Source organism: Trachurus trachurus, assembly GCF_905171665.1.
Source record: "Trachurus trachurus genome assembly, chromosome: 10".
NCBI lineage: Eukaryota > Metazoa > Chordata > Actinopteri > Carangiformes > Carangidae > Trachurus > Trachurus trachurus.
In genome coordinates this window covers 24,229,732-24,242,524 of record NC_139894.1, presented here as the reverse complement: position 1 = coordinate 24,242,524, position 12,793 = coordinate 24,229,732, and the positions used below count along the sequence as shown (strand labels likewise).

Sequence of the window (12,793 nt, the reverse complement as noted above, 5' to 3'; positions counted from 1 at the left end):
AAATGAGCAGTGCCACTGCCTAATACATCTTAAACAGATTAAAACACATTTGTTAAAGGCTACGTGTTTATCAAGTGGAATAAAAACGGGCTTTTTCCTTTTGCAACATATTGATGACAACGGCCTTGGTATTTGTAGTACGAATCAATGTACTATTTTTGGCCAGTAGGTGTCACTCTTTTCCCGCAAACTGAACAGGACAACCCCACAGTGAGGCAGGTACCGTATGCACACACAGCGTCTATCAAACACTGACATTTGCTGGAGCAAGTGCTGCACACCCATGAAAAGTTGTTATAATAGTCCTCATTAAACAACTGTGATGAACTGAAGCATTTAAACAACACATGACCTGTGATGTGCGGATCAACAGTGAAAGCAGCGGCCTGGCCCTGGGTGCAGTGACAGCAGACATGCGCCTTCAGCTGGTGTCGAGTGAGCGACTCCCTCCTCCGGCTGGTGGTCATGTGATACGTGCTGCCTCGTCTCTGTCGCTGGAGCAGCTGGGCAGAGGTGGACTTACCTAAAGTCAAAAGTTTCTGCTCTCAGGGTGTTTTTTGGTTTGAAACTGAACAACTACCATGGCGGAGCTGCGGTTTGTGATCGCCATGTCCGTGGTGACCCTGTTCTGGGCCCTGGTCGGAGGAGTGGTGCCGCTCTTCATCCCCAAAGGACCAAACAGGGGGTAAGTTTGTTAGCTTCACTTTAGCTCTCAGCTAACTGAGTTTTTATTGTAGTTGTCCCGTGACTTTCTTTTCATGTCTGTAGACATACAGTGCAGAAAACGTTAGTTAAATAAGTTTCCCAACGTTATCTAACAATTTCAGTAGTATAAACGCTGCGACAATCGCCACTTGTTGGAAAGTAAAACTTTGTGTTTGCTAACTTAAGCTAATTTGACATCAACTTCTTCCTGTTTGAGTCTGTGGACCCTCTGTAAACAAAATTATCTTAACGTATCAGGGGATCTCCTATAACTCATCTATACTTTCTTGCCTTTACATTAAGGTACCAAACTCAGGGTTTAATGTACTTAATCGCTGGAAAGTCTGCTTAATAATGCAACTTCCCGTATTGCCCGTGTGTCAGTATCACGAGACCAAGCTGTGTTGGCTAAAGAAAGGCTTGTGCTGTGTTTGAAAACCATTAATGCAGAGCCAAGAGGTCAAATATGACATTTAAAATCATTCTTCTGCTGTTTCCACAGAGTGATTGTCACAATGCTGGTGTTGACTGCAGTTTGCTGCTACCTGTTGTAAGTATTCATCCTGGACATGAACAAGGAGGTTGTAGTGGTTTTAGATACTGTATTAAGATAAGACATTCAAGAGTCAGAAGACTATTTGTATTTGTATTTATATATGTTTTTTTTATTATAAAAGCATAAAGCATAAAAAGGTCACCAGGTGGCCCCCTCTACAGCATCATTCACAACAACTAGACAAATACACAGAAATAATAGGGATACAGATATCAGATACATTAAGTACACATGACAATGCAGAAAGTCCCATGACTTAGGATTCAAATTCAGTGTGGGTGCAGTTTTGATTTTTCAGTAGCCAAATTTTTAAATGCTTTGTAAAAGAGGTATGTGATAGATCACCTAATCCATCCAACTATTAGGCATCTGCCTTAATAATCTATTATTGAAGTAATTTGTCAGTCATAAATATTAATTATTTTTATTCTAGTTTCTGGGATGTGAGGATGTGCTGCTTCTCTTTGTCCTAAAATAAAATAAAATGAAAATAAACTGAATAGTCTGGGGTTTCTGACTGTTGTCAGAACAGACAGTGTGTCACCGTGGGCTAATCTTAAATTATGGTCCAAGTAAAAAAGGAAATGTAGGCCCCAGTTTCCACAAGTGCTTGTTGATTCAGCTGCAGTGGTTTCTCCTCTCAACATCCTGATATTTGTTCAATAATGTCAAAATAAGACATCAGTTGTAATTGGAGATGGTATTAGCATGCATATATATGTTGTATTTCTGTCCTGTGATAAAATATTTATGTTCGCAACTTGGTGCAAGCATGCATATAGTATTATGTTACATGTCAGCTGGGCAAAAGAGGGCAGCAGAGACAAAGCAGTGTCGAAGCCAAGTGAAGTCATTTGGCAAAGGCCCTCAGTATGAGGCTGGTAGAATATACAGCAGGTTGTTTTGTCATTAAAAATGTAGGCCTGATTTCAGGTTTTGTTTTGTTTTTCCAAATTACTGCTTTGAAAGATATTTTGAAGTGCTCTGTTTTGTTGCTGAGAAGTCTTTGTATTGTCAGACATGGCCTTACTATCCCTTCTCTCTCTACCAGCTGGTTGATAGCAATTCTGGCACAGCTAAACCCACTTTTTGGGCCTTCTCTGTCCACTGACGCCATCTGGTACCTGAACTATCACTGGGATTAGTTTACATTTCCAGGACTCCTGACCTGACCATGCAGGTAAACTTCACACTCTGGAAGACCAAAGACCACCTTTTTACATTTAATGTGGTAACATTATTTGTTGGCCTGTAGATAATCAATTATTCTTCTTTGCTTGTTTTTTGTTAAACTATTTATTGAAACATTTCTCTGCAGGTGAGGACTTGACACTGCTGTATACCAATGGACGTTTGCTAGTCACTTCATGATCTTTCCCTTTGAATCACCCTAAATTCAAAGGTGTGTGATTATTGAATGATGCCCCCACTGGTGCCTTGTACAAAAACAATTCCCAAAGGACTTCAGAGAGATCTCACTGAATGTGCTTTACTTTAAATTAAAGCAGCCCTCACTTACTGTTGTGTGGATTCTATATCGTGTATATTGTGTTAATGCTATTGTTGAGCTTGCCTTTAAATGGTTGATGACTTGTGAGTTGATGTGCTCTCTCTTTGTTGATATTACCTATGGGATGTAATCAGTTTGCTTGTTTATTAATAAAGTAATAATTATCTCCATCTGTCCATGGCTTTTGGATTTTGTGTTGCCTAATATACAAGCTTGTGCCCAATTTTCAGAGTAAAAAAAAAAGCAAATACTATATTTCTTCCCTTTTTAATGATCTGCATATAGTCTTGTTTGTGTGTGACACACACACACACACAGAGAGACAGGAATATATTAGACTTTAAACACCAAATGTAGGCTATAATTAATAGGGTAGTCTACTACACATGTTTTATATAGCCCACTTTAAAGAAAAAATACGCGTTTGTGTGTGCCTGTGTTTTTATTGTTTGGTCAAATTAAATGTACTGTTCCACCTTATATCGTTTACTTACTCCTGGTTTTATTCCCCATAAACGCTGTAGACTATATTTCATGTTAACGTCACAAAATGTATTTAGTTTGGTTGTACGGGGAAAGCTGACAGTCGCAGTTCAAATTTGGCTTCCTGCTTTCCGTAGCTTGACTGCGCTACGTTGGCAAACATGGCGTCACTCGATGTCCACGTCCGAATATGTGAACAAGAAATACTCAAATATGACTTGGAAATCAAAGCTTTCATCCAGGTGCGAGTATTGATTTGGTAAGACTGCTTAGTGCCAGGTTACAACATGAGATCGTTTGACCTTGTCATGAAGAAGAGCCGTGGTTTAACGGGACAGCGGCTGCTCTCAGCCGGTCACCGACAACCAGAGCCGCTATGCCGGTGTCCAGTCGCCAGCTCCCGGTGCTGGAAAACGCTGCTCCTCGGCGATAACTTAGGTTTACCAACCGAGCTAAGATACTTGTACGAGGTGGGAAGTAAGATGGCTAGATAGATAGACAACTTTAGCTTGTTTCGTTATGGAGAGGAAACGAAACCAATAGGAGGTTGGACATATCTCCTGGTGCTTTAAATGTGTCCACACAGTCACCAGGTGTTGGCTCTCACTGATTAGACAGTTTTCTATTATCTGCCTAGGCTTTGTTTTTAAGCATTTACTACATTGTAGTCATGTGAGAGTTTCTACCTGAAGACAGAACAAGCTGGTTGGTTGATTGCTTTTATGATTAATCAACAATTTTATTAGAAATCTTAAAATATTTACTGTGATGGGGTTTCTCTGATTAACTGCAATTCTCAGTTTTATGTATAAATTGAATTATTTTTCTGACCACTGGCTGGCCCAATCTTTTTAATTTTTAAGGGTAACAACCTAATGTTAAAGATGAATGGATTTAGATTTTGTTTTGTTTTTGAAAGTTACCAGAGCAGACTCAGTTTCAAACACTTAAATTCTACTCATTCTTCATCCCAAGAGAGCAACACTGTTTATTCTCAAATCTCTCTTTCTCAAGTCCAACATGTTTATACCAGTAACTTCACCCAGCAGTGATCAGGAGACATGGACTTTATGTCATTCCTAACTCATTGTCTCTCTAGGATATCAATGAGTGCACAGGTCCTCAAAGCAAGCTGACAGAGCTGAACGCAGATGTGAAGAAGAGTTTCCACAATCTCAGACAGCGGATTCAGGTAAAAGATACAATTTTACAAAATAAAATTTTATAAAATATATATTATCTGGTGCAAGTTTAGGGCAGTGGATCAGCATACACGTATTTGAAACTCTCACTCAAATGAAATATCAGTGACTGATGGGATATCTGTCAATGTTGTTCAGGTAGCCTATATGTTTAATTAATGTTAATTTTGTCATGTTTTGATGAACTGTAATGCGATCATCTAGAAAATCAACTATAAGGCTGAGAAAATGTCTGTGCTATATGGTGTCTTTGACAGGATTTGGAGCAGATGGCGATGGAGCAAGACAAAGAGTCGGACAAACAGGCTTTGATCAGTCAAGTAGAGGGACACAAGAAACAGATGCTGAGGTAATGTCTTTTAGTTTAGTCTTTTAGTTGGAAATCTTTCCATTTCCTAAGTTGTGGCAGTCAGTGAAATGTAAACTGTTGTATATATTCTCGCATTTCTGTGTTGATAATGCTGCTAAACTTGTTAAATGCTGAATGTGCTTTTTTCATCTTTGTATAATTTTCAGTAACCAGACAGCTTGGAGGAAAGCCAACCTCGCCAGCAAACTGTCCATAGACAATATGGAAAAGCAGGCACTTCTTAATGGATCGGACAGTACTGTGAGACAGAGGTCAGTGGCTCCTGGTTGTTAGAGATGGTCGGGCATCAATGTTATTTTTCAGTACCTGTGTTATAGTTAGAAGAATACATTGTTTGTCACATCTACTATTAATCAGCCTTAGGACAATTATATAAAATTTTCTTCTATGTGTTTCTCAGGAAGATGACCAAAGAGGGCATGGCCCAGACGTCCAGCGACATTACAGAAAACCTCATGAACATCAGCCGGATGATGGCCCAGCAGGTTCAACAGACCGAAGAATCCATAACATCGCTAGGTTGGTAAAGGACATTCAGGATTATGCTGTTTCTATCAAATACCAACATTTAAGTATTTTATTGGACTTAAAAGCTTAAAGGGATAGTTCAACATTTTGGCAAATTTGCCATAATCCCTTTAGTCATAGCAGTAGGTTTGTTACCTTTATTTGTCGGTGCAAGCTATTTTTAGGATGGTGGAGCAGAGCCGCGAGCTGCTCTGAGCTACGCTATGGAGGTGTAATGTTTCTCACTTCTTCTTATTAACATTAACTCACGGACTCGCTCGGACAGTCATCACACTCTTTATTGACTTCCTTTCCGCCTCCATACATGTTACGTACTGTGACGTCATCACGCATAGTCACACGCATACTCACAACGTGAGTTGCCAGACACTACAGGAGGCTAATGGGATTTCTTGGTTTCCCTCATCAAACTCATCAAATACACAATCCAACAACTCCAAAACGCTCTGGTGGACAAGTTGTGACCTGCACATTCACCACGCTATGAGATAATAACGGAACGTTACGAGACGAGAGAGTTGTTTTCAAGGCAAATCCAGAGACTGCTTGCTGAAAAACTGCCCCCGATGGGAACATCAGCGTTTTTGCACGAATTTACCTTGAAAACAACTCTGTCTTTCCGTTATTATCTCATAGTGTGGTGAATGCGCAGGTCACAACTTGTCCACGGGAGCGTTTTGGAGATGTTGGATTGTGTATTTGATGAGTTCGATGGAAACCAAAAACCAAACCAAACCAAAAAATCCCATGAGCCTCCGTAGCGTAGCTCTGAGCACTTCGTGGGATTATGGCAATGGGCCAATTTGCCAAAATGTTGAACTATCCCTTTAACGCAGTTAACATGGTTTAATGCACATCATCTAGCCCCAACGTTTGGCTCAAAACAGTTTTTCTCTTCTGTTTTAAGCAACCTCCTCAAGGACAATCCAAGAGACCAATGAAGAGTTCAAAGCCATGACGGGGACCATTCAGCTCGGGAGGAAACTCATCACCAAGTACAACCGCAGGGAGCTCACTGATAAACTGCTCATCTTCCTGGCGTTGGCTCTCTTCCTCGCCACAGTCCTCTACATCCTTAAGAAGAGACTTTTCCCCTTCCTGTAGACCAGGTACCTCAGCGGAGCTCTCCCACAATCACATACAGTAGCTTCTATAGTCAGCACAAATGATTTACACCGTTCTGAAAGTGGTGTGTCACGTTACACACACACATTAGTGTCTGCTCAGTGGAATGTGGTCTGCTCATTCAACCTACCTGCGGTGCTTCTAAGGGTGAAATATTGTCCACAAAGAGGAAGACAAGCCTCCCCACCTTTAGCTCCCTATAATGTTTTATTTATTGAAAAGATTTAGATTTGCATATTTTTGTAATGCTGTGCATCGCTGTCAATCAAGTCAGACATGGAAGGAGTGGCGACATAGAAATCTTTTCACACATTCCTGTGAAGCATCCAGCGCAGTTTTCTAGTCATTTTAACAATGATGTGAATGGTACCAAAAACTGTATTTGGTGGCGCAACAGAGCAAAGAGCTGTAAAACTCAAAGCATAACACATGATGGTGAGTTCTCACGTAGAGGGAGTTGGATTAAAATTAGAAAAAAAAAAACAGCCATAGATGTGAGTTCAACATACTCGGCTTGAATGCCAGTTATGAAAACAATATTTACGAGGACTAAAAAATGTCACAAAAACAGATGCTAGGACAGATGTTTTCATCTATTTGTCAGTAACACATTAGCAAAGATACTGTAACATTCAGAAAATGCTTATGTTGATGACACAGGTTGCTGCTAAGTGAACTGCAGCTTCTTGTTGCTCATCCCTGCACACATGTCAGAGCAGTGACATGAACATAAACTATTAGCTTTATTTGAGGCTATTGGCTGACAGAGTGTGAAGGCAATTTTACTTGCTTTTATTTGTTTTACAGTTTAAAATAGGATTTCTAGAAATTAATATTGTTGTCAGCTAGCCAGCACAATGGAGGTCAGTGCCATGATAACACCAACTAGACAGAATGACATAAATATGTTGCCATATTTTATTGTTGACACAATGGTTTCTGTCAGAACTCACATTTTGTTCATGCACTTATCTTTCAGCTAAATCAAACAGACGTTTTGTATAGTAATACTACAGTACTGAATGGGTCTAGGTGGAGTCAAACAACAGTGATATTAAACTAACTTAAGTTATAAACAATAACTTATAGGTTGGCCTGAGTGGAATAAGTAATCTCCAGTAGACTGGAGATGGTGCACATGAACTCTATTTCTGAGAAAACACTAGTTAGTGTTGCACACAGGGTAGTGGGAGGGACGAGGAGAGAGCGTATGAGGGAACCAGCTCTTCGGCCCAAGTGTTTGACACATCGGTCCACATGCTGTGGCCACATTCTGTTCACACAACAGCATTATAGTCATCAATTTAGGCATTTTATCTGAATGTATTAGTACATTTAGTTTGACTCACATATAGTACCTTTATAACTATTACAACCATTTCGCCAGGTTTTCATCTGATATCATGAAGTCGTTGCAAGTCATGTACAAGTGTGTTTGGGGTAATTGTTATTTATAATTACATACTGTATAAATTATATAAGGTATAATTGGTAACGCATTGTAATTAGCTAATGATATTTTTGAGAGTACAAATATTTAAATGTTTTTTTTGTTTGTTTTTGTTTAACTTTATTATGATTCAAGCCAATCTGCACCCACTCAGTGTTTGTGCTCCACATGCTCAGTAATCAGAGTGGTTCTCTATACTGTAGTTGCACTTAAACCTGTGCCTATATGTATTATTCAGATGGCACATGGACCAAAAATCACAACAGTCCCCTCTGCCTTTGCCCATGTCTGCCTGTCTCTGGTCTGCAGAGCAGCAGAAAAGCTCAGAAAGCAGTGAGCAGTCATCACACTGGCAGAGATAGAGCAGCATGCATCCCTGTCTTTCTTCAGATAAGACCCGGAAAAGCAGATTATTCCGACCCGTTTCTCTCTCCCATTCCATTGTGGGTGCAGGTCGAGGGGGGATATTTTTAGGTTTGTGTGGCGCTGTTATCTGACATTGCCTTTTCAGCACCTCAGAGGAGAGGGTGACCAGAGGAGCTACATGACCTTGCTACCCTCTCTGCAATTGCCTGGCATTGCCATTATGTTAAATATCTGTAAATGCTATCGGTATTGATGATCAATAAACACACAGTCTTCTGGCCTGATGTTTGACACGTGTGTCACGTGTGTTTGTGGGTGTGTATTGTTTAAACTGAGGTAGAAGACTAGTGTGTGTGTGTGTGTGTGTGTGGAGACTGGAGAGGCATACGTAAGCATCTCTTACTGGGGTAAAGTGGTGGCAGTTGGGCAGAGCCAGTTCTCAACCTGTTCATATAACTGCACACTTAGCCGAGGCCTCAGGCTCTCTGTCAAGCAAATTGGTCTATTCTTGCATTTAGCACCGCGATAGTGTCAATCAAGTGTTTGGGTTCGTATCTGGACAAGTGGCCGAGGATCTCAGGGACGCAAACTTGGCATCAAACTGATGATGTAAACACAGGAAGCAAACGCCAGGAGTCTCAACGACTCCACATTCATGTAGTAAATTTGACAGTTGGACGCAGTTTTGCTCAGTTAGCATTTAAATAATATTTAATTTTTATCTGTGTTTTTAATTGAATCTATTCACATTTCTCAAATGAAACAAAGTATCACTCACCAAGGTGTCAAAAAGGAAACATTTAATGTTCAACTGTACTTTTCAAAAATCTCAAATGTCCTGATATTTACAAGTACAGAGAAAAGGCTGGTGACTTTGAGGAAGGCTGTTGCATCTATGTAGAAATTACCTATACACACATTTTAAGTCATTTAAATGAGAAGTTTCCTTAAATAACATAGAGTTAGTAACAGCATTTCCTTATCAGAACCTGATTTTAAACATTTTAAAACACGTCAAGGTCACGGCTGAGAGCCACCTGTGTCCTGAAGCTTTGAAACACGTGTGTACATGAGTCTGACAGCAGGTTGTTAAAAGTCTAAACTTTTCAAACCTTTTCACCCTGTTTGAGCAGATTGAAGGAAGCTTCCTAACAGCCACTTGAACATTTGAACCAGACACAAACCATTACAAGGTTGTATAGGTTTTATAGATGTTAGGCTCCTTAATGCACATCCATAACCACCTCACCTTTAGGAGACCCAGAGGCGCAGATTATTATACATTATCATTATTGATAGTCAGTGTGCTTCGTGTTTTTTCTAAAAAAAAAAAAATTCTGAGTGCATTTTCAATTATCAAGGAATTAACAGGCAAGCCTAAAATTACGAATGATTTTTTTACGAGGCAGAAATAATAGCCTAATAATAATAATAATGATTATATCCTATTATGAACTGACCCGTGGCCGATCTCGCTACAGTTTTTTTTATTATTATTATTATAGGCTACGTCTTTCACTACTGAGAATACGGTCTTTTTTAGGAATAAAACTGAAGAAAAAAATAGAAAATTTTGCAGCAAATTTAAAATTTAAATTAATTTTTAATTTAACTGAAACATGGCAATAACCGATTATTTGCACCGTTTGTTGTAACTGTGTGCGTAAATGAAAATGTAGCTCTTCAGACGAAAGTAGCCTATGTGATGAAAACAAAAAAAACAACGGAAAAACTACCATAAGTACATAATTCAATACAAGAGCAGTTACATAAACTCCTCAATATCTTGACACGTTTAAAATGCATGCAGTCAGAAATGATCCTGTTATATGGAGTATCGACACATTGTCCCTTGTTCACCACGTCCTGATGCCGTGTAACGAGGAGACCCCGTTACTGGAGGAGAACGTGTTCTGCACATTATTCAGGTCTCCCACCCCAAAGTTCATGTAATTCCCGTTGTTGGAGGATCCTTGCATAGTTTGCATCGTGGCTGCGGGATAGTTACACGCATAGTTTGTGTTGCAGCCGGGGCTGGTGTAGTTACTGAAAGCTGGATAGTTGTTGTAAGTGAAATGATTGATGTGCCCCATGCTGTAGGAGGGGTTGTAGGTGGCAGCCTCAGCCGCCAGACAGGGCTTCCCATCCCGCACCAGCACCGGCACCGACACCCTCCTGGGCGGCGGCAGAGACACCATCTCCAGGCTCTGGTCCTGCCTCTGCCGCTTGCACTTGTACCTCCTGTTCTGGAACCAGATCTTGACCTGGGTCGGGGTGAGTTTGAGCACCCCGGCCAGGTGGTCTCTCTCCGGAGCGGACAGGTACCTCTGCTGTTTGAAGCGGCGCTCCAGCTCGTACACCTGCGCCTGGGAGAAGAGGACCCGCGGCTTCCTGCGTCTCCGGGGCTTGGGCCGATCCGGATCCTCGGTTTTTATATCCTCCGCCTGCTCAGCAGGAGGACTGAACTCCTCTTTAGAAACCAGACAGAGAAAACCAAGAAAATAATCTGCATGAGTCACATATTTTATTTTGGAGGTTATGATTACTTTGACAATATCAATAATCATAATGTTACCAGTATCAGCCTCTATGGCACATCTGCGGTGTTTTAGGCTCTTGTTAATTCTGTCAAGTTTAATCGTTGACTTCCCTCGGCCACCCATGATGCATTATGGCAGCTTTGAAGAAATCAGTTTACACATGGGGCCTAATTAAATAATTGTATGTAATTTATGTTAAACATGCCAATGCAACTTTTGCAATCGATATTGATTTCATATTGATCAACAGGGTACAGTCTAAATCCTAGAATATAAAAGGCCGACAAACAAATCCAACATCGACTCCACTTTATTTATTTCTTACATATTAAACTACAGTTTAAAAATGTATATCTCGTAGAAGAATAAAAAATCTTATTTGCTGCTTTCGGTGAAGTTGCTGCCAAGTGTCAGTTGCGTTTTGCACATAAATCAAATCACACGAGTCTGACCAGGCCTGATCCCTGGCCTGCAAACTGGGAGAAAAGTTTGACTTAACATCAACTCACCTTTTCTGCGTTTGGCCTCAAACGCATCTGATTTCCCGTCCTTAACTAAATCCATCTCTAAGAGGGATTTCCCATAAAAGGCGGTGGCGAAGCTGAGCGCGTTGCCTCTGCCCGCTCTGGACTCGTGCAGATCTTCTCCAAACAGCGAGGCGGCTGCGGACGACATGTCCCGGAGAGGCTCCTGCTTCAGACGGGCCAGCATGCAGGAGGAGGATGGCGAGGAGGAGGTCGGCGCGGCGCTGCAGCAGTCCATACGTGAAGAAACGTCCAGGGGAGACACCAAAACGTCATGACTATGCTCCAAGTTTAATATATCCTTTACTGAGAAGGGAGTGGACGTGCTGGGACTGGGAAACATTGCCAAGAAACTCAAAAAGAAAACCTATTAACCTGTCATGTGGAGCACCAAAAAGATGTCAACAAACCTCCTCTCCTTCCTGGTAATATTTACTGGGTTGAAGTATTAGTTTGGTGTACCAGAGTGATCTTGAGTGAAGTGTGCATTTTGAATGTCAACCCTGTCTCCAAACTTTTTTTTTTGGCCTCCCTCTCCTGCCGGTGACGCAGGGAAGGAGGGGGGAGCCAGCAGGTCCCTCCGTATGGAGCCACTGCTACTCCCATTTCATGACGTAAAGTGATGTCTAGTATAGCTACATGTTAGGCCTGATGTTACTTATAGGCCTATGTTGATTCACTGCAAAACACCCAACCAGTCCACAGGTTTTTATTCTTATTGCAAAGGAGAATAGATTCTAATGAATACTTTTAATAAATCAGTCAATTTCTCCATCAAAATAACGAGACGTCCCTTGGTTTAAAATAATCACAAGTTGTATAAAATGACTATAAAGTCACTTGATAAACATAGGTATTTTTCAGTTTTGTAGTTTGTCATTACGCACAATAGTTTACACACCCAGCAGATGATTTAGACGAGTGTTTACACACATGTTCGAGTGCCAAGAAAAATTATTTATCCAACTCAGTCCACATCAAAATGCTATGATAACAAGTAAGCAGCTAAACTCGCATTATTTAGGTTACAGGAAAGAATTAACAGGGATGTCAGTGTGTCTGCCGAGCCTGATTGCGCGCGTGCGTGTGTATTTTGGGTGTCAGTCTGCGCCTCATCGGACGGGAAACTGAGCAGACTGAGCGTGAAAAAAAAGAGGCGAGCAGACAACAGGTTTGGTCCCTGAACACAGAATCTGAGAGCAGGAGCGACACACTCCGCTGTCTGCCTCCAAGAGATTCTGGAGCCACTGTCTGCCTTATCAGGACGTGATAACAGATGACAACAAACCTGCTACACACATAACAAAACACACACATACCTCCCCACCCACGCTGCAGGCCAGGTTATCCTGACGAAGTGTCATATATGACACCCAAGCTTTAACCAATAAAACTGCCCCGTTTTGTTGCCTTTCAGCTTTTTAATTTCACAAT

At 41.0% G+C, this 12,793-nt stretch overlaps 3 protein-coding genes across 3 annotated transcripts; 2 read left to right on the top strand and 1 right to left on the bottom strand.

The window, feature by feature from the left end:
* Positions 1–461: 461 nt before the first annotated feature.
* On the top strand, positions 462–2,447 carry atp6v0e1 (ATPase H+ transporting V0 subunit e1). Its single transcript, XM_083980349.1, has 3 exons — positions 462–685; positions 1,208–1,255; positions 2,313–2,447. The coding sequence occupies exons 1-3, from the start codon at positions 582–584 to the stop codon at positions 2,404–2,406; spliced, it is 246 nt and encodes an 81-aa protein (XP_083836475.1). The 5' UTR covers positions 462–581; the 3' UTR covers positions 2,407–2,447.
* A 968-nt stretch (positions 2,448–3,415) lies between these two features.
* Positions 3,416–6,733, top strand: bnip1a (BCL2 interacting protein 1a; the record flags this gene model as incomplete). The annotated part of the gene is made up of 6 exons (XM_083980521.1): positions 3,416–3,496; positions 4,354–4,446; positions 4,714–4,805; positions 4,973–5,077; positions 5,227–5,345; positions 6,262–6,733. The coding sequence occupies 6 exons, from the start codon at positions 3,416–3,418 to the stop codon at positions 6,456–6,458; spliced, it is 687 nt and encodes a 228-aa protein (XP_083836647.1). The 3' UTR covers positions 6,459–6,733.
* A 3,418-nt stretch (positions 6,734–10,151) lies between these two features.
* Positions 10,152–11,702, bottom strand: nkx2.5 (NK2 homeobox 5; the record flags this gene model as incomplete). Its single annotated transcript, XM_083981435.1, has 2 exons — positions 10,152–10,765; positions 11,345–11,702. 2 exons carry the CDS (start codon positions 11,700–11,702, stop codon positions 10,152–10,154), a joined length of 972 nt encoding a protein of 323 aa, XP_083837561.1.
* Between the last annotated feature and the right edge of the window lie 1,091 nt (positions 11,703–12,793).